Source organism: Pelophylax lessonae, assembly GCF_965119305.1.
Source record: "Pelophylax lessonae genome assembly, chromosome: 1".
NCBI lineage: Eukaryota > Metazoa > Chordata > Amphibia > Anura > Ranidae > Pelophylax > Pelophylax lessonae.
The window spans coordinates 761,458,547-761,482,665 of record NC_138768.1 but is presented as its reverse complement, the minus strand read 5'-3'; the positions used below and the strand labels follow the sequence as shown (position 1 = coordinate 761,482,665).

General features: G+C 40.3%; 1 protein-coding gene across 1 annotated transcript in view; it reads right to left on the bottom strand.

Annotated features, from left to right (window-relative positions):
- The window catches only part of ARAP2 (ArfGAP with RhoGAP domain, ankyrin repeat and PH domain 2), a 570,354-nt gene that overhangs the window by 2,935 nt on the left and 543,300 nt on the right, over positions 1-24,119 (bottom strand). The window contains exons 31-32 of the mRNA XM_082248393.1: positions 22,370-22,433; positions 1,656-1,778 (exon numbers count right to left, since the gene is read on the bottom strand). Coding sequence (XP_082104519.1) covers positions 1,656-1,778; positions 22,370-22,433 — 187 coding nt within the window. The remainder of the gene's footprint in view (positions 1-1,655; positions 1,779-22,369; positions 22,434-24,119) is intronic.

Genomic DNA, 24,119 nt, shown 5'->3' with positions numbered 1-24,119 from the left:
GATCCTCTTCTGTGTCCTCTTCTGTCTTCTTGGCTCCCACGATGCACTGCACCGGCCCCGCCGTCACTTACGGTGCCGCAGCATCATCCCTGCACAGCTTCTGGGCATGCCCAGAAGCTGTTTAGCAAGGTATGATGGCGCCTGCACCGGAACTGACATAGGGGCCGGTGCATGTGCATAGATTCCTGGGAGCGATGACGTTCAGCTTCCAGGAATCATTGCAAGCCAGGAAGTGACGAATCGCCGTGGCCGCCGAGGGGAGGAAGAGGAAGTAAGGTAAGTATATTTTCTTCTAAACAAGGTTATTAAAAAAAAAATGCGATTATCCATTTGTTTTTCAGGTGACCCGGAGCAAGAAGATGGAGGTAAGTATCATTTTAGGGTGGAACTCCGCTTTAAAGCTAAATGACCTCTATCTCCTCACCTCACCTCCTGCTACCCACTGTTATGCTTCAAAGAAAAAAATAAATAAATAGCTAATTAAAAAAAAAGAAAAAAAAGAACAAAGAGCAGCATTAGACAGAATACTGCAGGGTATGGTGTGTATATGTGTATATATATATATATTTACACTGATCAGCCATAACATTATGACCACCCACCTAATACTGAGTATGGCACGCTTTTGCTAAAACTGCCCTGACCCATTGAGGCGTGGACACCAAGGTAACATCTAAATGAATGGCAGGACCCAAGGTTTCCCAACAGAACATTGCCCAAAGCATAACACTGCCTCTTCCGACCTGCCATCTCTTCCCCGGGTAAGTGACGCACACACACCCATTGATCCACATGATGTAAAAGAAAACGTGATTCATCAGACCAGGCCACCTTCTTCCATTGCACCGTAGTCCAGTTCTGATGTTCATGTGACTATTATAGAAGCTTTTGCTGTAGACATGGGTCACCATGGGCTTTACAGCCCCATACACAACAACAACCCATGGGCTTTACAGCCCCATACACAACAACAAACTTTGATGCCCATTTTTTTTTTTCTGCTTTCATTGCATCAATTTCATGGACAACATGTTCACTTGCTGCCTAATATATCCCGCCAATTTTCAGATGCCATTGTAACGAGAAATTCCCTTTACCCGTCAGTGGTCAAAATGTTATGGCAGATCGGTGTATACATACACACATTATTTAAATTTAAATATTACCAAATAAAGTTGCATATAATCTTTCATTTAATTTAGCATGTTCGACATTCACCATCCCACCACCATTTTACAAGTACACAATGGCCTTTAAACCATGTTTCACAGTTAATAATATTACATTTGAATTTACAAGTGATTTCTGAGATTTGAACTGGGAACCTCTACAGCAGTTTCAAGGATTATTAAACCATCTGAATGCCAGGTTTCAAAAACATCCCCTTTAATACATAACATTTTTTTTGAGTATTTGCCTGATTTAGCCTATATTAATCACAGATTTTTAAGTTGTTGACCTAGACACAATGCAAATTACATTATTTTATTTTTTCTCACACAAGAGCTACTCTTAATACATAATAAACCAGAACACTGTTTAGTCTTAAGCATATAATTAATATTATTATCCCCCCTAAAACACATGTAATTTAATATAATTATTTGGACAAAGCAGAAAAATAAAAGCTTAAATATGTTAAATATCGAGCTTACCATTGGCATAGGTTGAATTGTAGTGGTGTCCTTTTGTTTGTTTTCATACAATCCTCTCATCTGTAGGTTTTTTACTGTTCGTATTTGATCAGTTTTACATTTTGGAAGATATTCACCAGCACACTGTATAATGTAATTTTAATATACAGTATATCAATACATTACATTTAATCCATAAAAAGCAGTTTCAAAATGCATACCCATTTATCTATAGTGTATCTCTACCAATTGTTTAAGCAGTAAACAGATATCTAAACAGATAAAAAAAAAACACGAAATCTCGCAGGTATGTGTCATTAAAATAGTTAATTTCAACTGGTGCAAGTACCTAAATTTGACTTGATATCAGCCCCTTGTGACCTCCTATATAGCACAGCTCAGATTGGGAGAGTCAGAAGCAGCATGTGAAGCCAATTAGCTGTCCTGCAGTGGTCATATGTTAACAAGAAGCATGCTGATAGGAAAGTGCAATGTGACAAAGAGATGAGCTTAGCCTTCTGCTTCTCCTTAGCTGTGCAGTCACATGCTGGTTGATGGAAAAGATCGAGGGACGAGAATTTTTTTGCAGTAGAGTCCCGGCTTACTGTGCTATCAGGCAGAATTGTGCAAATCTCAGGAATAGATGGGCAGGAATATAAATCCTTTGGTAGGCACAAAAGCTCTAATATATGTAATTTACCTGCGTATTTAGTTGTTTCTCTGAAGTTCAGCTTTAGATTCTAAAACTTGCATATTAGGGACTTATTTGTTTAGGTAGTTAGTGAGCTAAAATGCAAATGCCACCTTGGAGACTCTCAAATTTAAGAGTTAAGTCATTTAATTGAACAGGCAATATTTTTTAAATAATTCTCTGCACATAATTAAATGTTTGACTTGTACAAGTCTATTTCCACCTTCCTTTAGAGCACTGTGCTGCGGCCATGACTCCTGTGCGCATGTGCCTGGAGTGACGTTGTTGCTGCTTGGCCATTCAAGCTGCCGGAGCCTGCGATCCCCGAAGGAAGACCGGGTGAAGGTGGAAGCCCTGTCAGCAGTGACAGCACACTGCTGGAGGGCTTCATTCTGAGATCAGAATTTCACAATGTGCTCGTGTGCGATGCATACTAGCACATTATGTAATTGCCTTGTAGGGGATTTTTTTTAAATCAAATTCTGCAGTTTACTACTGCTTTAAGAAGCAATGGGCTTCCTTCTCAGCATACCTGCCCTTAACTTCATTATACAGTATATGCTCTGTGACGGAACCATCCAGCATCCAGCTTGTTTGCTTCCATCAGTATACCACTTCCTCCAGTCTGGACCCAGGAACCAGGTATTATGGCTGAGCACCCAAGGACTAGATGATACTAGATTAGATGCAAACTGGAACTCTTTATTGAAAATCCATAAAGAATATATAGCACACAAGATCAGATTAGCCTAATTGCATAATAATGCAAACTGTAAGCAGGAATATAATTAACATAGCTAAGAAACAGCCAACATAAACATAAACATTAACCTGATTAAAAAATGAGTCACTTAAACAAGCCTAGGTGCCCAGACCATTCGGTACCAAGCCCACAACCCTGGATACACAAAGTACTTTACACATTATCATACGCATAAACAAAACATCCCCCAATGGTTCGATAACAAGCTGAAGTAGACACAGTATTAATCACATCTTCAAGAGATGAGCAGACAGACAGAAACAATAGGTGACTCAATTAACAATGGAAATTCACACCTAGGAGGCACACATTTAGGAAATGATACCCTGAGAAAAAAACACCTTTGTAAACAGATTATAGCAGGAGACCCCAGAATCAGGTTGTTTTGAGATGATAATATTAACATCTACTCTACATCTCACAGACTAAAGCAGTCATTGCTGGAAGGGCACAAATGACCCAAATTAATATCCCACACCTACATTTCCAGAGTCTGTGTTTTTCGGGGGGGGGGGGGAAACCCAAATACAAAGCAAGACCATTCCAAGGGTTCCCCAGGCACGGACTTCCCAAGAATAGAGCCACCTCAAAAGCCAAGGCCCATAGTCAGTAGGCAAGAGCCTACCCTGCAGTTCTCTCCAAAAGCCCCTGTCCTGGTTTGATCTGTCATTTGCTCCACCTGGTTTGATCTGTCATTTGCTCCATATGTTTGCAAAAGTGTGCAAACCCTCTGATTTAACGTGAATTGTTAAACAGGGCCAATTTGTTGTTTTGTTTTTTTTTGCTATTTTGCACACTTACAGATATGTGTGCTGAAAATCTTATGTTTGTTTATGCCACTTTCCACAAACATATGTTCCATGATTACTGAACATAACCAATCTTCCATATGCTTCACACTTTAGTAAAACAGACCTACAGTGCTGAAAAGTGTCCTGAGTGCTTAATGTTTATGCCATTATTTTTCCAAATCCACTGTCTCTAAAGCCTACAGTGGGTCCTATAACTTTAGAGTGCACTTTTAATTTTTGCTTATGTTAGACTTAAGAAACTCCCCTTCCTTTACAAAACCCAAGGGTGACAAGCACTAATTGACAGAGTAATTCAAACCATCTGTTTGCTTAGGGAGCAGATGATGAAGGAACAATAAAAATTCTCACACATGCAACAGCTCTGATTTTGGCCATTATTTAAAATAATAGGGGCATTATGAAAACATTACAAATTCTCATCGATAGTAGTCTATGGGAGCCTTTCAGAAGACATGCTGTTCAGGTGTAAACTACATTGGTATTTTTGGGTGACTTACAGTCACATGACTAAAAACTCCATGTAGCCATTTGTGGAATTTGGAGATCAAAGACTCAAAATGTAGTTAATCTTCTGACCGCTAACTGAATTGGTGTAATCCGAAGTAGATATGAAATCTGCAATATAGTAGGGGGAATAATTTGAGCCGAGAAAAAGTTTGGCCTGAACATTGCCTGTTTGTCCTTTCGTCAAACACCTGAATTAGCAGGGAGCTCGGCAGGATGTTCGCCCACCCAACGCCACACAATGCACTGTGCGCTGAACAGTGCATTCTAAGCCCTGATTGAGCAAAGCTTTGCCCAATCAGGCTGCAGTGAATAGCTGGTTGTTAAGGAGTGGGCCAGGAAGCTGGCGGCGGCATCCTTAACAACGGATGCGTCATCAACTGTTAATGGGCTTCCCTGCTGACAGCTGAATGAAATAAAAAACATTGCCAGCAATTGAAATATGTTTAAAAAAATGCCAAGATTAAAAAAATGATGTGGGGTGCCCCCCAAAATCCATACCAGACCCTTATCCAACTTGCAGCCTGGCAGGCCAGGTAAGAGGGGGAAGCAAACAGGCCACATGCTCTCAACATGGGGGGGGGGGTGCCCCCCTGCCTCAAAGCACCTTGTCCCCATGTTGATGGGGACAACGGCCTCTTCCCCACAACCCTGATCTGTGGTTGTGCGGGTCTGCAGGCAGGGGGCTTATCAGTATCTGGAAGCCCCCTTTAACAATGGGGCCCCCAGATCCTTGCCTCCCCATGTGAATGAGTATGGAGTACATTGTACCCCTACTCGTTAACCAAAAAACTATCAAAAAGAAATAAAAACACACACACACAGTTTTTGACAATTCCTTTACTATCTTATCAATGTAAGAACTGTCAAGTGGCAGAGAATGTAGGAGCTTTTTTTTTTCCCGGGTCTAGCGGTGGCTGCAGGCGTCATGATTGACAACAGATCTACATCGGGGGACATTGTTTTTTTTTTTTTATAAAGGAGTTGTCAAAAACTGTGTGTGTTTTTATTTATATTTTTTACACTTTTCTGGTGATTGGGTTGGAGTACTATGTATACCATACCCATTCACATGGGGGGCCAGGATCTCCGATATATTCCAAAAAGCTCCCTGCCAGCAGACCCCAACAACCACAGCCCAGGGTCAACGGGAAGAGGCCCTTGTCCCCATCAATATGCAGACAAGTTGCTTTGGGGTGGGGGGGCAGAGTCCCTGTGCCCCAAAACACTCCCTCATGTTGAGGGCATGTGGCCTGGTATGGTTCGGGGGGGCGCCCCCCTCCTCTTTCCTGACCTGCCAGTTTGCTTGCTCGGATAAGGGTCTGGTATGGATTTGGAGGGGGGGGGTCCCACGTCATTTTTGTTTCCTTTGGCATGGGGTTTCCCTTAAAATCCATACCAGACTCAAAGGGCCTGGTATGGATTGGGGGGTCCCCACGCCATTTTTAATTTTACATATTTGTATTGCCGCCAATTGTTTTGTATTGCCGGCAATTTAACCACTTCAATACAGGGCACTTTCACCCCCTTCCTGCGCAGGCCAATTTTCAGCTTTTAGCGCTGTTGCATTTTGAATGACAATTGTGCGGTCATGCAACACTATACCTAAACCAAATTTATGTCATTTTTTCCCCATAAATAGAGCTTTCTTTTGGTGTTATTTGATCACTGCAAGTTTTTTTTCTTTTTTTGCTAAACAAATAAAAAAAGACTGAAAAGTTAGAAGAAAAAAAAAGTTTTTTTTGTTTATGTTATACAATGTTGTAAATAGATAAGTTTTATCCTGCACTGATGAGCACTGATGAGGCCACACTGACAGGCACTGATGAGGAGGCACTGATGGGGTGGCACAAATATGCGGCACTTGATAGGCAGCACTGATAGGCAGCACTGATGGGCACTGATATGTGGAACTGATAGGTAGCACTGATATGCAGCATTGGTGGGCACTGATAGGCAGCACTGCTGGGCACTGATAGGCAGCATTGATGGGCACTGATAGGTGGCACTGATGGGCACTTATAGGTGGCACTGATAGATGGCACTGATGGGCACTGATGGGCACTGATAGGTGCCACTGATGGGCACTGATAGACGGCACTGATCGGCACTGATGGGCACTAATGGGCACTGATAGGCGGCACTGGTGGGCAATAATGTGCACTGGTGGGGGGTACTGACAGATGGCAATGATGAGCACTGGTGGGGAGGGCACTGGCGGGCAGCACTGATGGGGAGGGCACTGGCAGGCTCCCTGAGCCCCGATTGCCATCCCTGGAGGCCATGGTGGGCATCCCTGGTGGTTCTAGTGGCACTACCCTCTAATGATCTGCACTGGTAATCAATGCTCTGATTACCAGTGCAGACCCCCCCCCCCTGTCAGGAGAGCTGCAGATCGGCTCTCCTATACTCGTGCCTGTCAGGCACGAACTAAGGAAAGCAGTTCAATGGCTCTTCCTGTGTACTATGTGGTCACATGGTAAAGAGCCTACGTCAGTAGGCTATTTACCGAGATCAGAGATGCGGTGTGTCAGAGTGACACGCCACAGCACCGATCGCGGGGGCGCGTAGAGCTCATTATCCTGCTGCAGACGTCATATGACATCCGGTCAGGATAATGCAACCACTTTCTCGCCGTCAATCGCCTATAGGGCGGGTGGGAAGTAATTAAATGTAATCTTTTTTCTTTATAAATGCCAGTGTTGCTGCATCAGGTTCTATACATGGTACAGATGCACCACTTTACAGGCAGACTAAGGGGACCCTCCCAGGCACTATATTTGGAGGAATTTTTCATTTTTATTGTTTCACTTTAGGCATCATTAAAATCACTGCGCCTGTAAAAAGATCTTCTGGAACTTCTTTTGGGCAAGAGGCGTCCTGCAGTTTTATTTGTGCAATTTTACCGTGATTCGTCGGGCAACAATCACAGCAAAATCGCGCCGCGATTGGGGTGCCATTGAAAGTAACGGAGATTGCAAGCGCGTACCACATTTTTGCAGTGATTTGGAATCGTGGTCAGAATCGTGGCAATTCCGCCCGTGATCTGGAATGCCTATGTGTGAACGGAGCCTTAAAGCAAATCTAACGCCACGATTGAGTTGCCATTGAAAGTAACGGGGATTGCAAGCAAGTCCTGCGTTTTGCAGCGATTCAGAATCTTGGGCAGAATCCCGGCGATTCCGCTCATGATCTGGAATGCCTAGGTGAGAACGGAGCCTTACTGTCCGATCAGCAGGTTGGGAATAGGCAAATTTGCATTGTCAAATTGCAGGGAGTAAGTGAGATCACTAACAGGGTCATGCTGTCCGGCAAGGGTATCTGGATCCGTAGACAATGAAACAGATTTCCAAATATTTGACTTTTAAAACAGCTCATCTATGTTTTCTTACCTTGAGCTCAGGTTTAAACCTCAAGAAATTAGGCTCATAGCCCACAGAATATATGGATAAGCAGTCTTTGACATCAGCCTCATTTGTTTATTACTCGGTCCTTTTAAACACCTTCTTGAGGTGGTGGGTGCAAAAATAAAAATGCACCTTTGTACATAACATATTAAGTACTATGAACTGCTGTTAGTGACATATTACCTTTGATATCAAATGTAAATGAATCTCAGAAACACAACCTATGCAATTTTTTAGAAGTAAAGCATCATTTTAGAAATGATGGCTAATGCACCATACTGCAGCTGAACTAATACAAATAATTTTCATGGTCTCAATTTTTTTTTCCTTTTTGACATGGAGCAGTGGAAAAATACAAAATGATTTACTCTGAATTATTCTAACTCACTCGTCAGCAGAATTTTCAAGAAATATCTATTCGCTTTTGCTAACTTTATATATTAAATGTATAAAAATATAGCAAATCAGCCATTTTCTGACTTGTTTGAATTACATAGCTTTTTTTTTCTGATAGGAAAACAAATCACCGATTCCATTCTAGTGAGAGAAAGAGATAAAATATTACAGTGACTTGTTTGTTTATTTGCTTTCCACAAAAGTTGAGAATTAGTTTTATCATTATATTTTAGTAGCATGCCAACATTATATTCCATAGATCTGTTTAGAGCCACAAGGGGAAAATATACAAATAATGTAAAGCAGAAATAGCAACTTTGTTGAATGCTCTGTCTGCCTGAAGTGGGTGTGCAATGAATAAAAATTAGTTACCGAACTTCCAAAGCAAAAAATGAGTTCCAGGTGCTTACTGATCAACTGTAGGTGTTATTTTTAAAGGTATTAAAAAACCTTCTTCCTTGCACCTTATGTTTTCACCTGCATATGTTGTGCATTGATCATGTAGTTGCATGGTGTAATTTGTTGCCCTGTACGCACAGCTTATAGTAGGGTAAATCTTAACTTTCCAGTGTCAGCAGTTTCTTTTTTGTATTCATGAGGCATGTGACATAACACAGCGCAGGGTAATGCATGACCTCTGTCTGTGGTGTAAGACCTGACACTTCCTGTGAAGAAACTATCTCATAATCCCTGGGTCTTTCAGTCTAGTGTTCTGCAGGTGAGAGCTAACTATTAATTAGATCTGAAACAGACACAACTAGGTAGAGTAATTAAAAAAGAGATTACCATGCAGTTTCATATCATTAAAAGGAAAATGGAAGATTTTCGTGCTATGGCCCATAAAACCTATTTTAAAAAAAGCTGCTGACACAATACTTGTGTACTAAGTATATGAATATGGGAAGCTAAAATGTGCAATGCTATAACTTAACCAAATGAAAAAGATAAAAAACAATCTGTGAACATATTTAAAACGTGCACATATAAATGTGTTCATAAAAATCCTACAATTAATACCCAGAAAGCCAAAAAAAGGAAACAGACCACAATAAAATACAAATTCATAAATGATATGTGCATATACTCCTATGACAAAACAAAACAAAAACAGGGGTTAGCTGGATATGTATGTGCATAAAATTCCTGTAGATGAATAAATATACAATCCTCAGGAATTCACTAAATTAAATATCAGTCCCAGATATATAGGGATAGAGATAGTCACAGTGACAGGAAGAACTCTAAAGAGTCTCTAAAAAGTTCAGTATAGCAGTGCAATCAGGAGGAGCTTGAAAATCTCCAGATCCCAAGGAAGAGTCTATTATAGGCCAGGCCACCTGGGTGCAACAGGCAGGAGCTTACCAGAAATAAATGACCACTAATACACAGTGGTCAAACATGCTGTTTGGTAAGTAATGGACCTCTCATAGCCCCGTAATGATCAATCGCTCCAACTGGCAACCATACAGTCTCATTAGATGTCTTATGGACTTCCGCTTATGAAACCCAGGGCACTCGTTTCTAACAAGATTACACAATCAGCCTGGACATCATGCATAAAAACATAATAAAAATGCCCACCATAGCAAATATCTATGTATACATTAAAAATATTTATTAGGCCATTGCGCTTACAAGATCCAATGTAAACAGAGGGTATAGGATACACTAGCCAAGGACTCCAAATTCAAATCTCCAAAATGGCCACCATGGCTTCACGCATGCATGGTTACGTCCTACGTTCTAGCTCCTTCCTATGCATTTCATCATATGTGACATCATCAAGTGTATGTTGCCACCACACTATTTAAAAAGAGCAACCCACAGGAAGGATCGGGACACCATAGGACAGGCAATAGTAACCAGGCAGCTCCCAGATTTAACCCCATGTGTGTCAAAATAGTTCTATGTTCAGCCTTAATATTTGACTGCACTACTACAGCACCATCCAGTGTACCAGGGGCAAATAGCCAACCTCAATATGTGTCGAGATGGGTCTATGTTCAGCTGTGATGTTTTCTGCACTACTGCAGCAAATGGCTAATACTTATAGATTGTACTAAAGTGTGCTGTGTTTCATGATTAGAAAAAGTGTATATGCTTCATATCATTAGCACTCACACATTTGTGATGCAACACAGAGGAAATGGGAAAGCATGCACTGGACATTGTGTGACCCAGAACAAGAAGTTGCCTGATCCTAGAGATAAGCTAAGTGGAATAATAAAACAAAAAATATGCCTCAAATCATCATAGACAATTCATCAGCATTAGTAGCTCTCATAAGATGTAATCCACCTCGTGTGCCTTTAAATACAAGTCCAACATCATGTGAATATTCAAAATATTGCACCGCTATAGTTGGAGAAGTCGTGATGACGAAACGAATCAGGACATAATCACGTGGCTACCAGGACTGTTGCCAGTTCGCATAATTTCCTGGGAATGACCACGATCAATGACCAGTGACGTGCAGTGAGATTAATGGAGGCTGGCCAATTAGTATATGATTGTGAACACTGCTTTTTAGTTTGTGCTTTGTGTAAGTGCATTTTATCTAAGGGGGGACCATTTTTCAATAAATTTAAAAACGGAATTATGCTATGAGTTCATTTTTTGTAACATGGGTGACCGCTGGAGAATATGGGGACTTCAACTACTTTAGAGATGCCCATTTGATCCATGGCCATTAAGTGTCTATCCCAGGCGGAATTACTTGATTGGTCGTTGATCATGCTAATGCTGATGAATTGTCTATGATGATTTGAGACATATTTTTTGTTTTATGTTTAGATGTGAATTATAGTAACTGCTGACAGAGTGCATGGAAAATTCATTTAAATGTTTACCAATTTGAGAGTTTGTTCTAGTTCACTTGTTCTTGTCCTATTTGTTTTGTATTGTTATCCTATGGGTGCTGGGAGAAAGTGATTCAGAGGCATTGGGACTGTCTAATTACTTTTATTGTTCTTGAAGTGGAATAATACTGATATTACTGGAATAATACTGAATAATACTAATACGGAAACTGATCTGCCATGAAGCTGCAAACTGCAGCCATAACATGTGAGCCCATCATTACAAGGTATGACAAACAATCAACACAGGGAATAAAACTACAATAGGACTTAGCTAAAACAACGAAAACATTTGAAAGTGTATATTGCCCTTAAAGTGATACTAAAGTCTTTTTTTTGGTAAAAATAACAAACACGTTATACTTACCTGCTCTGTTTTTTTTTTTTACTTTATTAAGGTCATTGTAGCCATATTAGTGCACTTGCGACAAAGACAATTGAGTACTGTCCGTGATACTTTTTTTTTGCACTAACATACAATTTTTCAGGACAAGCTTTCAGGGTATGTCCCCTTCTTCAAGGTCCAAGATCAGTACTGCTTGGACCTTGAAGAAGGGGACATACCCTGAAAGCTTGTCCTGAAAAATTGTATGTTAGTGCAAATAAAAAAAGTATCACGGACAGTACTCAATTGTCTCTGTTTACTTTATTAATAAATTCTAATTGCATCCTATGGGAAGTGTAACCATTCCTCTACTCTTCTTACAATTGGGATCTTCAGTAGGGATGATCGAACTTTTGAAAAGTTTGGTTCAACCAGAACACCCGAATTTCCCGAAAGTTTGGTTCGGATTCCAGAACCCCATTGAAATCAATGGGACCCGAACTTCTGGAATCAAAAAACACAATTTTGAAGCCCTAAAACCCAATAAATGCCCCTAAAAAGTGCCTAGGATTCTGGGTCATGCCCCAGGGACTATGACTAAGGCAAAAAACAGTTCTTAAAAATTGTCGTTTTTGATAGAGAGCAAAATTATTAAAAAAATTATTGAAAAAAAAAGAGATTTCTTTGGATTTAGTGTCGGGGGGGGGGGGGGTCTAAAAAGTGTACCTGTGAAGTTTCAGCTCTGTAGCATGTCCAGAACCAGAAAAAAAAACAGATTATTTTTCTTAGAATTTCAGTAGCACAGGGATGGTGTTACCCTCCTTTCACACCTGGGCATTTTTGTTTCAGGCATTTTTCAGGCGTTTTTTGGGCATTTTTTGTTGGCGTTTGGAGGCAGGCATGACATCTGAACTTCTGTATAGGGGTATATATATATATATATATATATATATATATATATATATATATATATATATATATATATATATATATATATATATATATATATGTGTATATGTGTGTGTGTATATATATATATATATATATATATATATATGTGTGTGTGTGTATATATATATATATATATATATATATATATATATGTGTATGTACAGTGCCTTGCGAAAGTATTCGGCCCCTTGAACTTTTCGACCTTTTGCCACATTTCAGGCTTCACACATAAAGATATAAAACTGTAATTTTTTGTAAAGAATCAACAAAAAGTGGGAAACAATCAGAAAGTGGAACAAAATTTACTGGATATTTCAAACTTTTTTAACAAATAAAAAACTGAAAAATTGGGCGTGCAAAATTATTCAGCCCCCTTAAGTTAATACTTTGTAGCGCCACCTTTTGCTGCGATTACAGCTGTAAGTCGCTTGGGGTATGTCTCTATCAGTTTTGCACATCGAGAGACTGAAATTTTTGCCCATTCCTCCTTGCAAAACAGCTTGAGCTCAGTGAGGTTGGATGGAGAGCGTTTGTGAACAGCAGTTTTCAGTTCTTTCCACAGTTTCTCGTTTGGATTAAGGTCTGGACTTTGACTTGGCCATTCTAACACCTGGATATGTTTATTTGTGAACCATTCCATTGTAGATTTTGCTTTATATTTTGGATCATTGTCTTGTTGGAAGACAAATCTCCTTCCCAGTCTCAGGTCTTTTGCAGACTCCATCAGGTTTTCTTCCAGAATGGTCCTGTATTTGGCTCCATCCATCTTCCCATCAATTTTAACCATCTTCCCTGTCCCTGCTGAAGAAAAGCAGGCCCAAACCATGATGCTGCCACCACCATGTTTGACAGTGGGGATGGTGTGTTCAGGGTGATGAGCTGTGTTGCTTTTACGTCAAACAACGTTTTGCATTGTTGCCAAAAAGTTTGATTTTGTTTTCAGCTGACCAGAGCACCTTCTTCCACATGTTTGGTGTGTCTCCCAGGTGGCTTGTGGCAAACTTTAAACGACACTTTTTATGGATATCTTTAAGAAATGGCTTTCTTCTTGCCACTCTTCCATAAAGGCCAGATTTGTGCAGTATACGACTGATTGTTGTCCTATGGACAGAGTCTCCCACCTCAGCTCTAGATCTCTGCAGTTCATCCAGAGTGATCATGGGCCTCTTGGCTGCATCTCTTATCAGTCTTCTCCTTGTATGAGCTGAAAGTTTAGAGGGACGGCCAGGTCTTCGTAGATTTGCAGTGGTGTGATACTCCTTCCATTTCAATATTATCGCTTGCACAGTTCTCCTTGGGATGTTTAAAGCTTGGAAAATCTTTTTGTATCCAAATCCGGCTTTACACTTCTCCACAACAGTATCTCAGACCTGCCTGGTGTGTTCCTTGTTCTTTATGATGCTCTCTGCGCTTTAAACAGACCTCTGAGACTATCACAGCGCAGGTGCATTTATACGGAGACTTGATTACACACAGGTGAATTCTATTTATCATCATTAGTCATTTAGGTCAACATTGGATCATTCAGAGATCCTCACTGAACTTCTGGAGAGAGTTCGCTGCACTGAAAGTAAAGGGGCTGAATAATTTTGCACGCCCAATTTTTCAGTTTTTTATTTGTTAACAAAGTTTGAAATATCCAATAAATTTCGTTCCACTTCATGATTGTGTCCCACTTGTTGTTGATTCTTCACAAAAAAATTAGTTTTATATCTTTATTTTTGAAGCCTGAAATCAAGGGTGCCGAATACTTTCGCAAGGCACTGTATATATATATATAAATATATGTGTATATTTATATATATATATGTGTGTGTGTGTGTGTGTGTGTGTGTGTGTGTGTGTGTGTGTATATATATATATATACATATATATACACATATGCATACCCCTAACCCAGAATCTGCATAGTGGGATCACCCTGACATGGCAGAGTCAGTTCACTCTAAACTACACTACAGTCACCCTGACATGGCAGAGTTCACTCACCCTGACATGGCAGAGTCAGTTCACCCTAAACTACACCATGGTCACCCTGACATGGCAGAGTCAGTTCACCCTAAACTACACTACGGTCACCCTGACATGGCAGAGTCAGTTCACCCTAAACTACACTATGTTCACCCTGACATGGCAGAGTCAGGTCACCTAAACTACACTACGGTCACCCTGAAACTTAAAGGTATCCCTACAAAAACTAGATTATTAAATCTAACTATAGTGGTATATAGTACCCTAACTACACTGCATATCCCTTTCCTCACACTAAAAGAACAGCTCCATACAGCAGAGAAACACAAATGCTTCCACTCTCTTCCACAGCCCCTGTATTACTGTGCTAGAGTTTTGGCGGGGCTATGTTATATACTGGGGGGTGTATTCGCTACTGATTGGCCTCTGGACCCGTAGTCACTCCAATCACATTCCTAGCAGACTTCTGCCCCCTCAATAGGCTTTTACTGATGTTTCTGGGCCAATCACGGGAAACCGCAAAAAGTTCGGAATTCGGCCGAATTTCGAACACCCAATGTTCGAGTCGAACCGATGGTCGAACCGAACCGTTCGATCATCCCTAATCTTCAGCAGTGGCAGGGTGTGCACCCCAGCAGGATTTTGTTCATTTCAGCCTATGAGAATCACCTGGAGCAGCGGTTTCTATCCTTGCTCTGTTGCAGTGGTTTTGCATAGAGCAGCCCAGATCCTTCTCTTCTCAGGTCCCTCTTTGGTGTTCCTGGCCCCTCCCTCCTGTTGAGTGCCTCCACAGCAGGCAACTTGCTTTGGGGGTACCCGAGTCAAGCCACAGCTGCCTGTGTCCATACAGACTCGGAGCTCTGGCCTGGCCCGGCCCAGTCCCCTTTCTTTCCTTATTGGCTCATTGACTTTGCTAGACAGGAGTGGGGGCCAATGGTGCCATGCTGGTGTCTCATAAAGATTGGAGATAAGGGACCTCCCATATAGTCACAGAGGGACACAAAGGTTTTAAAAAAAGGAACTTTATTAAAGATAACAATTGGAAGCATAAGAAGGTCCTTATAAGTAAGCCTATCTAAAGTAAAACAAGTTAAGGTCCTTGGTTGTTGTTTTTCTTCTGTCTATGTCTTCCTAAGAATCAAACCTACAACTGAGCAGTGAGCACCGATTTTTTGCTTTGGAAGGCTTATATATCAAAATCTGGCAACGTTTGCCTAAGCAGAGAAATATGGAGAAGCTGAATACTCCCTTGTTTCAGCAGTTTTATAAGGATTTCATTAAGCAGTAGTTAAAGGTTTTAAGAATTGGGTAAATATAACCAGGTATGGTGGGAAAATGAAAAGGGAGGGGGATATGGGGAAAGGGGAGGGTAAAAAAGGATATGTCAACCAATCCTGGATATGGGGATTTGGATGTGCCAAAACATAAACAGCAAAATAGGTTAAAAGGAATTAATCGATATTTATTGCAAGTACAAAAAGATTTGTATAAAAGGGATACAGTCATAAAGGTATAACAATACCAAAAATAATGTATAGAATGCGTCACATGACCTAAAAATGGACCATAGGATCATATGTACTTTCAATAAATATGGGTTAATTCCTTTTAACCTATTTTGCTGTTTATGTTTGGGCACATTCACATCCCCATATCCAGGATTGGTTGACATATCATTTTTTTTTCCCTCCCCTTTCCCCATATCCCTTCCCTTTTCATTTTCCCCACCATACCTTGCTATATTTACCCAATTCTTACACAATTGAAGGGACGGTGTCAGAATATCACAGACAGAGTTTCTCTCTCCATTAAATTTTTAGTTAAAGGTTTTAATTTAAGGCTACTAAACAAATTGATGCAAATCCAGGTTTTTAAAAGGTTAATGGACCAATATCTAAGGGCCACAATGCACTTGTGCAGTGCAGTGCTTTTTAGCAGTGCATGTTAACATATATTTATGAATGTACAGTATTTATTATGAATTGCACCCCAAAGCATTTAGACAACACAGCTTCATTGCAGCACATCACAAAGCACCCGTGCGCACTATTTCACCGTCTCTGAAAAAAAGCTCCATGTCCATTTTTTCATTTATTCATGAATGCTGTTGACCCATTTAAAAAAAAAAAAAAGGAAAAGATGCCTTAAAGTGGTAGTATACCCACCCAATGCAGTGACTGGCCTCAGGTGATACATAGAGATAAAATAAATCATCCTACATACAATTGTATCTGTCTTATTGCAGTCTTCTCTACATTAGTTCAAAGTTCTGAATTTATAAAGCTTGTCTTAGGCTCCTTTCACACAGGCGGACCGTTCAGATCCGCCGGTCCATTTTTTTGCGGATCTGAACGGTCCCCCCATGCATCCCTATGGGGCATCGGATGGCAGCGGAGACATGTCCGCTGACACCCGACCCGATCCAATCCGTCAAATCTGGACGGATGGAAACCCTATTTTCCATCCGTCCAGCAGATCGTATCAGATGAGAACGGACCGACGGTCCGTTCCCATCCGATTTCCCCCATAGAGATGCATGGGGAACTGACAGCTGTGTCTCCGCACACAGCGCGGAGACACAGCTGTCCTCCTGCTGCTCAGCGGGGGATCGGCGGCTCGATCCCCCGCTGAGAAAAACGGAATCCGTCCGACGGATGGATAGTGTGAAAGGGGCCTTAGACTTCAGAAAAAAGTTGAAGTAACACTCTGCTGAGCACAGTGAGGAGAGCTCTAAGAGATGATTGGAGGGAAGAGACACACCCCCTCCACACAGCTGACAGGAACAGAGCTAAGGCTGTCAATCCGCTCAAGCTCCAGAGGTTTGTCTTCTAGGCATTTTTGTTCATCTTACTTATGTTCATGTTCTGACTGGTTCTCTTTTAAGTCTGGAAAACCATCCTTCTTAAATGGAAAAGTATTAAAGAGAATATGGGAATATCAAAGTATACCCTAATAAGTTTTATTAAATATGGCAGCCATTGCTATTCTGTACTGGTTGTACAATTATCCTTACTCTTCCCCCCAGGTGAGTTTATCATAGATGTTCTACTCATGTATATGTGGTCCTGTACTGGCCTTATAGAAAAAATAATCACTGTATGGGTGTGTGGTCCATGTGTGTGTTTCACTGTTGATCAGTTGAAATTAGTTATGTCTATTTTTGTTTATGCAGCTCTGCATGGTCACTTTGTAATGACTGATGATGGTAGCCAAGTTGACAGTTGTTCTTGTACTTTACAAATATGCAAAATGAAAAGAAAAGAGACTCCTTAAAAAAAGAAAAAATATTTCCCATCACTTACTGTCCTGATGACAATTGTTCCACCCATGGCTGCTGTTAGCAATCAGTGTGTCAGCCTACCTGAAGCTACTGCCCTCGTTCGAAAATATCAAAATTATAATTTTGCTAAAGATGCACTAAAATCATTATTAACAGACACAAACACAACTTAAAAGATCCCAGCTAAATTTAAAAAATAAACCTATTTTAAGTTCACAAATAAAAATCTGTGTGAATGAAGTCTTAGGTTCTCATTCACATGAGCCCTGTAGCCTGTACAGTGTGAATCAACATTTTCTTTTATAGGGTTTGAGCTATGTTATGTTATGGGGATGCAGCGACTGTAGGAATACAGCTGCAGGTCCTAATTTGACAGGCGTGTGGGTGCAGGTGTACGGCCCTGAACACAGACAGTGTGCATTCGAGTCCACTCACACACACCCATTATATTAGAATCTGTGGCTGTGTTCAAACAGTCACTGCATCCTCATTGGGTAACAGGTGGCACAAACAAAAAAATCCTTCACCCTGTATAGGCCAGAGAAATCAAGTGAGTAAGCCCCTCATTTTTTTTTTTTTTTTTACAATGTTTAAATCATTATTGGAAAGAGGAATTTATTGATCACTGGTCCTAGAACCCACTGATTCAAGGGAAGAGATATGGGACTATACTGGATCTGTTGTCTAGAAGTATATAGGTAAGCAAACAACGAGATATAAAATCCGACAATATTTATTTGTTTCATAAAAGCATCAAAACATGTGACATAGACAATAATATGTAACGGCGTACAGACATAGCGATTGTTGTAATCAATAGGGTGATTGCTTTGTTCAATGCATTTCGCAGGGAATATCCTTGCTTCATCAGGAACTTTAGCAATTTAGGTTCACCCACTATGAGGCCATGATTTTATACACGCCAAACTTTACAAGCACATTGATTTGTTTAGCATCTAATTTGACCCCGGGTCACGTCTCCCGCCAGCATCCCACATGGCTCCAAGCCATAGAGTCCCGATAGGGCCTGTTGGTCCCGCCAGGAATTGGCTTAAGTGTGCAGGCTGGACTAGTCTTGCATGGATACCACCATAACAGGCAATAGGTGGAACTGCCAGTTTTCACTAGGTCCAGAGTATGCCGCGAATCAGGAGAAGTGATCAATAAATTCCTCTTTCCAATAATGACTCAGGGATGAGGATGTGCTGTCAGGGTACAGGTTACACTTACTTTTATTAATGTTTAAATCATTTTTTTTTACATTTTTTCACATCACTGTTGGGAAGGACTTGGGTGAAATTTGCAGGGGGTCTAAACAGACCCCTGACGCACCACTTTTGAGACAGAGAAAGGAGTTGAAGACAGATCCCCAATCCTTTCTCTGTAACCTCAGCTGATGAATGAGCAAGGAGCCTCTGTACTGAGGCTTCTTGTTCATTCAAGAACTGAAGCATAGTAAGTTAACTTTGTTTCCCCTGCCCCCCGCTCTCCATCCTGTTACATCACCCTGTATGCCTGTAGTAACCAGTGAAAGGGAGAGGAGAGAAAGCCAGCAGTGCTGTAGGGGGGGGGGGGGCACACAGAGGGGGCTTGGGCAGCAGGGGAAGAAGATATGGACTGGGAGGGATGATCAGTCTTTGGTGAGGGGGCATTTACTGGAACTGATCCCCTGCGGCTCACCTTCAGAAGCTGAAAGCTGGCAGGAGGGAGAGAAGGAGAAGCTGGCTTTCATTTGCTGCAGGAGGGGATCAGTTATAGCAAATGCCCCCCCCCCCCCCACATTGATCATCCCTTCTGGTTTATTTCCCCTTACCCCTGCTTTTCAGCTGCTTGGGCCCCTTGTTTAACTGATGGAGTACAGGTACCATACAGGAGGGCCATCTGTACCCCTTTATCGACGGCAATGGTTCCAAAATATTCTACGAACACAGACAACTAAAATGCTTTTTATTTTTTTATACAGAGAAAGGTACAGCTAGAACCTCTGTCATCTTTGTATTGCTGTTGCTATCCTTGTTGTATATTTAGTTATGTACCCAACCTTTAAAGCAAGACAAACAGTATCTCACAAAAGTGAGTACACCCCTCACATTTTTGTAATCATTTTAATCTATCTTTTTATGTGGCAACACTGACAAAATGACCCTTTGCTACAATGTAAAGTAGTGAGTTTACAGCTCGTATAACAGTATAAATTTGCTGTCCCATCAAAATAACTCAACATACAGCCATTAATGTCTAAACTGCTGGCAACAAAAGTGAGTGAAAATGTCCAAATTGGGCCCAAATTGTTGATATTTTGTGTGGCCACCATTATTTTCTAGCACTGCCTTAACCCTCTTGGGCATCGAGTTCATCAGGGCTTCACAGGTTGCCACTGGAGTCCTCTTCCGGTCCTTCTTGATGACATCACAGGGCTGGTGGATGTTAGAGACCTTGCACTTCTCCTCCTTCCATCTGAGGATGCCTCACAGATGCTCTTTAGGGTGTAGGTCTGGAGACATGCTTGGTCACTCCATCACCTTTACCCACAGCTTCTTTAGCAAGGCAGTGGTTGTCTTGGAGGTGTGTTTGGGGTCATTATCATGTTGAAATACTGTCCTGCAGACCAGTCTTTGAAGGATCATGCTCTGCTTCAGTATTTTACAGTACATGTTGGCATTTATGGTTCCCTGAATGAACTGTAACTCCCCAGTGCCGGCAGCCCTCATGTAGCCCCAGACCATGACACCCCCACCACCATGCTTGACTGTAGGCAAGACACACTTGTCTTTGCACTCCTCACCTGGTTGCTGCAACACACGCTTTGCACCATCTGAAGAAAATAAGTTTATCTTGGTCTCATCAGACTACAGGACATGGTTCCAGGATTCCATGTCCTTAGTCTGCTTGCCTTCAGCAAACTGTTTGCGGGCTTTCTTGTGCATCATCTTTAGAAGAGGCTTCCTTCTGGGACGCCAGCCATGCAGACCAATTTGATGCAGTGTGTGGCGTATTATCTGAGCACTGACAGGCTGACCCCCCCGCCCCCCCACCCCTTCAACCTCTGCAGCAATGCTGGCAGCACTTATACGTCTATTTCCCAAAGTCAACCTCTGGAATTAAAGCTGAGCACGTGCACTCAACTTCTTTGGTGGACCACGGCGAGGGCTGCTCTGGGTGGAACCTGTCCTGTTAAACCGCTGTATGGTCTTGGCCTGCATGCTGCAGTTCAGTTTCAGGGTCTTGGCAATCTTCTTATAACCTAGGCCATCTTTATGAAGAACAAAAATTCTTTTTTACAGATCCTCAGAGAGTTCTTTGCCATAAGGTGCCATGTTAAACTTCCAGTGACCAGTATGAGAGAGTGAGAGCAATAACACCAAATTTAACACACCTGCTCCACATTCACACCTGAGACCATGTAACACTAACAAGTCACATGAACCCGGGGAGGGAAAAGGGCAAATTGGGCCCAATTTGAACATTTTCACTTATGGGTGTACTCACTTTTGTTGCCAGCGGTTTAGACATTAATGACTGTGTGTTGAGTTATTTTGAGGGGACAGTAAATATACACTATTATAGAAGCTGTACACTCACTACTTTACATTGTAGCAAAGTGTCATTTCTTCAGTGTTGTCACATGAAAAGTTATAATATAATATTTACAAAAATGTGAGGGGTGTACTCTCTTTTATGAGATACTGTATTTGTATATTGCTCTTAGGGGCTCTTTGGGCAGTGGCAAACTGAACAATGTACTTTACTACACACCATATAATGCATTCTTGCTGTTTCTCAAAAACAGAATGGAGGGGATTTACTAAAACTGGAACACACATAATCTGGCGCATCTGTGCATAGTAATCAATCAGTTTATAACTTTAGCTTGATCAATTAAGCTTCAACAATAAAACCTAGCTGATTGGTTACTATGCACAGCTGCACCAGATTTGTGTGCTCCAGTTTTAGTAAATTTCTCCCAATCTGTGGGTCTGCTAATATTATGATTACTGTTTTTATTTATTTATGTATTATTGGTAATTTATTTTACTATCAGTTGTTGATGCTCATGCTATTTAAAAAAAGACACAAATGCCAGATTTATATCAATAGTACAGATGCATTACAAAAATGGATAAAAAATGTTAGCAGTATCCAAGAATTATGTTTCCATTATAACGAAATAAAATGCAAATTATTTAATTAAAAATCAGCAAAATGGCAAAAATGTTTGCAGTATACTCATTGTGAAATAAAGTATATGACATTGTCTGCAAAATGCTGTAAATGGTGCCATTAAATCTTTTATTAGGTACATCATAAAAGTGCAGGTGTGATTCCCATAGTAAATTTTAATTGATGTGCGCCTGGAAAATCTATAAACCTTTGAATATTAAGGTAAATAAAAAAATATTTAAAATAAATTTGCATACAATGATTTTCATTTAAATTTACAGAAAATAAAAACGTAAAGAAAACAATCTTTATATTTATATTTATACTCTAATCCAGTGTTAAAATATCCCCACTTGGAATTTCAATTTATGTATCTTCGAATGAATATTTAATTAGTATTCATCAGACTGGAGATGATTTATTGGTCATGATTGAATTCTACCCAAATTTTATGCATGATGCTTTAATGTCCAAATCATAAAACATGCCCAGCAATTTGATTTGTGTTTCTTCAATAACAGGTTTATGGCTGGTATAATATTTTGAAAAAGAAAAATGTGTTTCTTTAAAATCACTGAAATATGTTTATGCATTGATCTGTCTGCTATCACTGTACCTGTGCATTGAGAATACTAATCATCCATTCCATTTGTGCCTCCTGTGTATCACAACAGAGATGCCTACAAAATTAAATATTAAAATCCTGTTAAATACCATGTTATTATTATCAGTTTAGAAAATTAGATATCATGTTGTCAAATTTTTACTGCCATTTAGCACATAATGAACAGATTTTCTATAGTATTCTGCAGCCATGGAAGCCACAATGTGATTTGGTCTTTACAGTGGTATGAAAGGTTTTCAACCTGTAAAATCCATTCCCAGCTAGTATTAGAAATCCACACAGTTGCAAGACACATTGCATCTTTCTCATCCATGACATCTCTCTCATCCTTGACATTAGAACTGTTTTTAAGAAACAAGTCTCTGAATAGGTCTATGATTTATGAAACCTCAAGTTACCCATCCACCATTATATAGCAAATTTACTCACAAAAAGAGAAGGGGCATATTTATGTTTATTATCTATGGCTGCACCAAACCTTTAGGGAGATTTATTTTTATTAAAAATTGTTTCCCATTTAACCTCTAATAATATCTTTATTAATAAAATTCTCCTCTTTCGTGCTTTTATTTCTTTTGCTATTTTAACCTCTTTAGGACCACTCGTCTGCATTGTACTATGGACAGGCAGCTCCTACAGGCATAGCGTTGTACAGGACGCACAGCGAGAAGGAACAAATAGATTTCAAGTAAAAAGCAGCATACTACATATTACACACATTAACATTTGTTAGGCAAACACTTAACCGCTCGATTACTCCGAGATGTTAACCACTTCCAAGCCAGTGTCATTAGTACAGTGACAATGTATAGAATTATCACTGATCACTATATTTGTGTCACTGGTGATGTCAGTCCCACTATAAGTCTCTGGTTTTCGCCATTAACCACTTATGCCCTGGAGGATTTGGCTGCTCAAAGACCAGGGCCTATTTTGCGATTCGGCACTGCGTGACTTTAACGGACAATTGTACCCAAATGCTGTACCCAAATGAAATTGACGTCCTTTTTTCCCCACAAACAGAGCTTTCATTTGGTGGTATTTGATCACCTGTGCGACTTTTACTTTTTGCGCTATAAACAAAAAAAGAGCGACAATTTTGAAAAAAATAACAATATTTTTCAAATTTTTTTTTATATGAAATCCCCCCCCCCCCCAAAAAAAAATGTAAAAATCAAAATGTTTTAACATTTTAGGCCAATTTGTTTTCTGCTACATATTTTTGGTAAAAAAAATCACAATAAGCGTATTTTGATTGGTTTGCGCAAAAGTTATTGCGTTTACTAACTGCGGGAAAGATTTATGTAATTTATATTGTTTTTTTTTTTAACGAGTAATGGCGGCGATCTGCGATTTTTTTTGCGGGACTGCGACAAGCTGTACACTCACTACTTTACATTGTAGCAAAGTGTCATTTCTTCAGTGTTGTCACATGAAAAGATATAATAAAATATGTACAAAAATGTGAGGGGTGTACTCACTTATGTGCGTCACCATTCATTAGAGTGGGATATATATATATATATATATATATATATATATATATATATATAGATATATATAGATAGATAGATATATATATATATAGATATGTACACACATATGTACACACACATATATACACTATATTAGCAAAGTATTGGGGCGCCTGCCTTTACACCTACATGAATTTTTTTCAATATTGAGTTGGCCCACCCTTTGCAGCTATAACAGCTTCAACTCTTCCGGGAAGGCTGTCCAC